Raw genomic sequence first — 1289 nt, 5'->3', positions numbered from 1 at the left:
CTCACCAACCAACTTAAGGGGAAAAAAAATCAATTTTGACCTATTCCATCTACCTATCCAAGATTTGCATCCCCTTTTCCCATTCAATTACCCCACAAAACACTCACTATATAAACCCTAACTCCTCCTCCATCACAGCATCCACAAACCAATCAACTTAATTAGTAACATTAATTACTGCATAGATATAGAAAAGCAAAATGGCACACTATATGTATGCAATGGGCATGAAATGTGGATCGGGAGGGCTACTTGTTCTTCTTGCGGCTGCTGCATTTGCATGCATGTTTGCTGCTGCAACGCCAACCAAGAACTGCACTACTGGTTACAATGCAGGAAGCACCGCCTGGAACCACACTAACAGCGGCTTCTGGGGTTTTGCCGGACGCAAAAATGCGACTCTGGGCAGTTCCAGGAGGATCATCGTTGGGGGGTCGGAGCAGAACTGGCGTTTTGGGTTCAATTACACCGACTGGGCGATCAAGAATGCTCCCTTTTACTTGAACGACACTTTAGGTAATTCACTGTTCGAACCTGTTATCTATCTTTTATAGGAATAAAGCGTTGCTATTGGATAACATAATTCCCTAGAAATAACTCAATCAAAATGTGTCGAGGTATATCTAATATTTTGCAACCAAAGATCGAGTTAGGTGTCATAGGCAATCTCAATGAATTCCTCAGTGATAGTATTTCTACATGTTACATTGTAAATTTGGGACGAAAAAGGGTATGTATACAATACATATAATCATAAACTCAACTAGTTTTATTACATTCTAACCAAGTAAGTCGTTGTAATTGACCACAATTCAATTTGTACAGTTTTCAAGTACGATCCGCCAAACGACACCACATTCCCCCACAGTGTCTACTTGCTACCCAACTTTTGGAGTTTCCAAAACTGCGACCTCAAAAGAGCAAAGAAGATCGGAGAAGTGAGCGATGGAGGTGGGGACGGTTTCGAGTTCGTGTTGAAGAGATGGCAGCCACACTACTTTGCATGTGGGGAAAGGGACGGATTCCACTGCAAGGTTGGACTAATGAAGTTCGGAGTCTGGCCCTTGATCCCTGGGTATAACTAAACTATTGATTAGCCAAACATGACGTTGTCAACCGTCGCATTTTACTTGAAATCCGTGGCTATTTCTGATTTGGGTTTTGTTTTAGTCTTTGACAAATAATGGGGAGGGGAGGTGTGTTTGTTTCTTGTCTTTGGTAGCACAGACATGATTCTTGTTGTATTGGCATTCAAGTTTGAAATTCAATAAAATTATTTATATGGACTT

General features: G+C 41.3%; 1 protein-coding gene across 1 annotated transcript; it reads left to right on the top strand.

Annotated features, from left to right (window-relative positions):
* The first annotated feature begins 130 nt into the window (after positions 1–130).
* Positions 131–1287, top strand: LOC105155295. The gene is made up of 2 exons (XM_011071169.2): positions 131–516; positions 826–1287. Exons 1-2 carry the CDS (start codon positions 201–203, stop codon positions 1083–1085), a joined length of 576 nt encoding a protein of 191 aa, XP_011069471.1. The 5' UTR covers positions 131–200; the 3' UTR covers positions 1086–1287.
* The last annotated feature ends 2 nt before the right edge of the window (positions 1288–1289 follow it).

This window comes from Sesamum indicum, unplaced genomic scaffold (assembly GCF_000512975.1).
Source record: "Sesamum indicum cultivar Zhongzhi No. 13 unplaced genomic scaffold, S_indicum_v1.0 C01398, whole genome shotgun sequence".
In the NCBI taxonomy this organism is placed as follows: Eukaryota; Viridiplantae; Streptophyta; class Magnoliopsida; order Lamiales; family Pedaliaceae; genus Sesamum; species Sesamum indicum.
This window is presented reverse-complemented; position numbering and strand designations above follow the sequence as displayed.

Coding starts and splice junctions, on each gene's coding strand:
- LOC105155295 (XM_011071169.2), top strand. CDS start 201: ATGGCACACTATATGTATGCAATGGGCATGAAATGTGGATCGGGAGGG. Junction 517..825: donor TTACTTGAACGACACTTTAG/GTAATTCACTGT, acceptor CAATTTGTACAG/TTTTCAAGTACGATCCGCCA.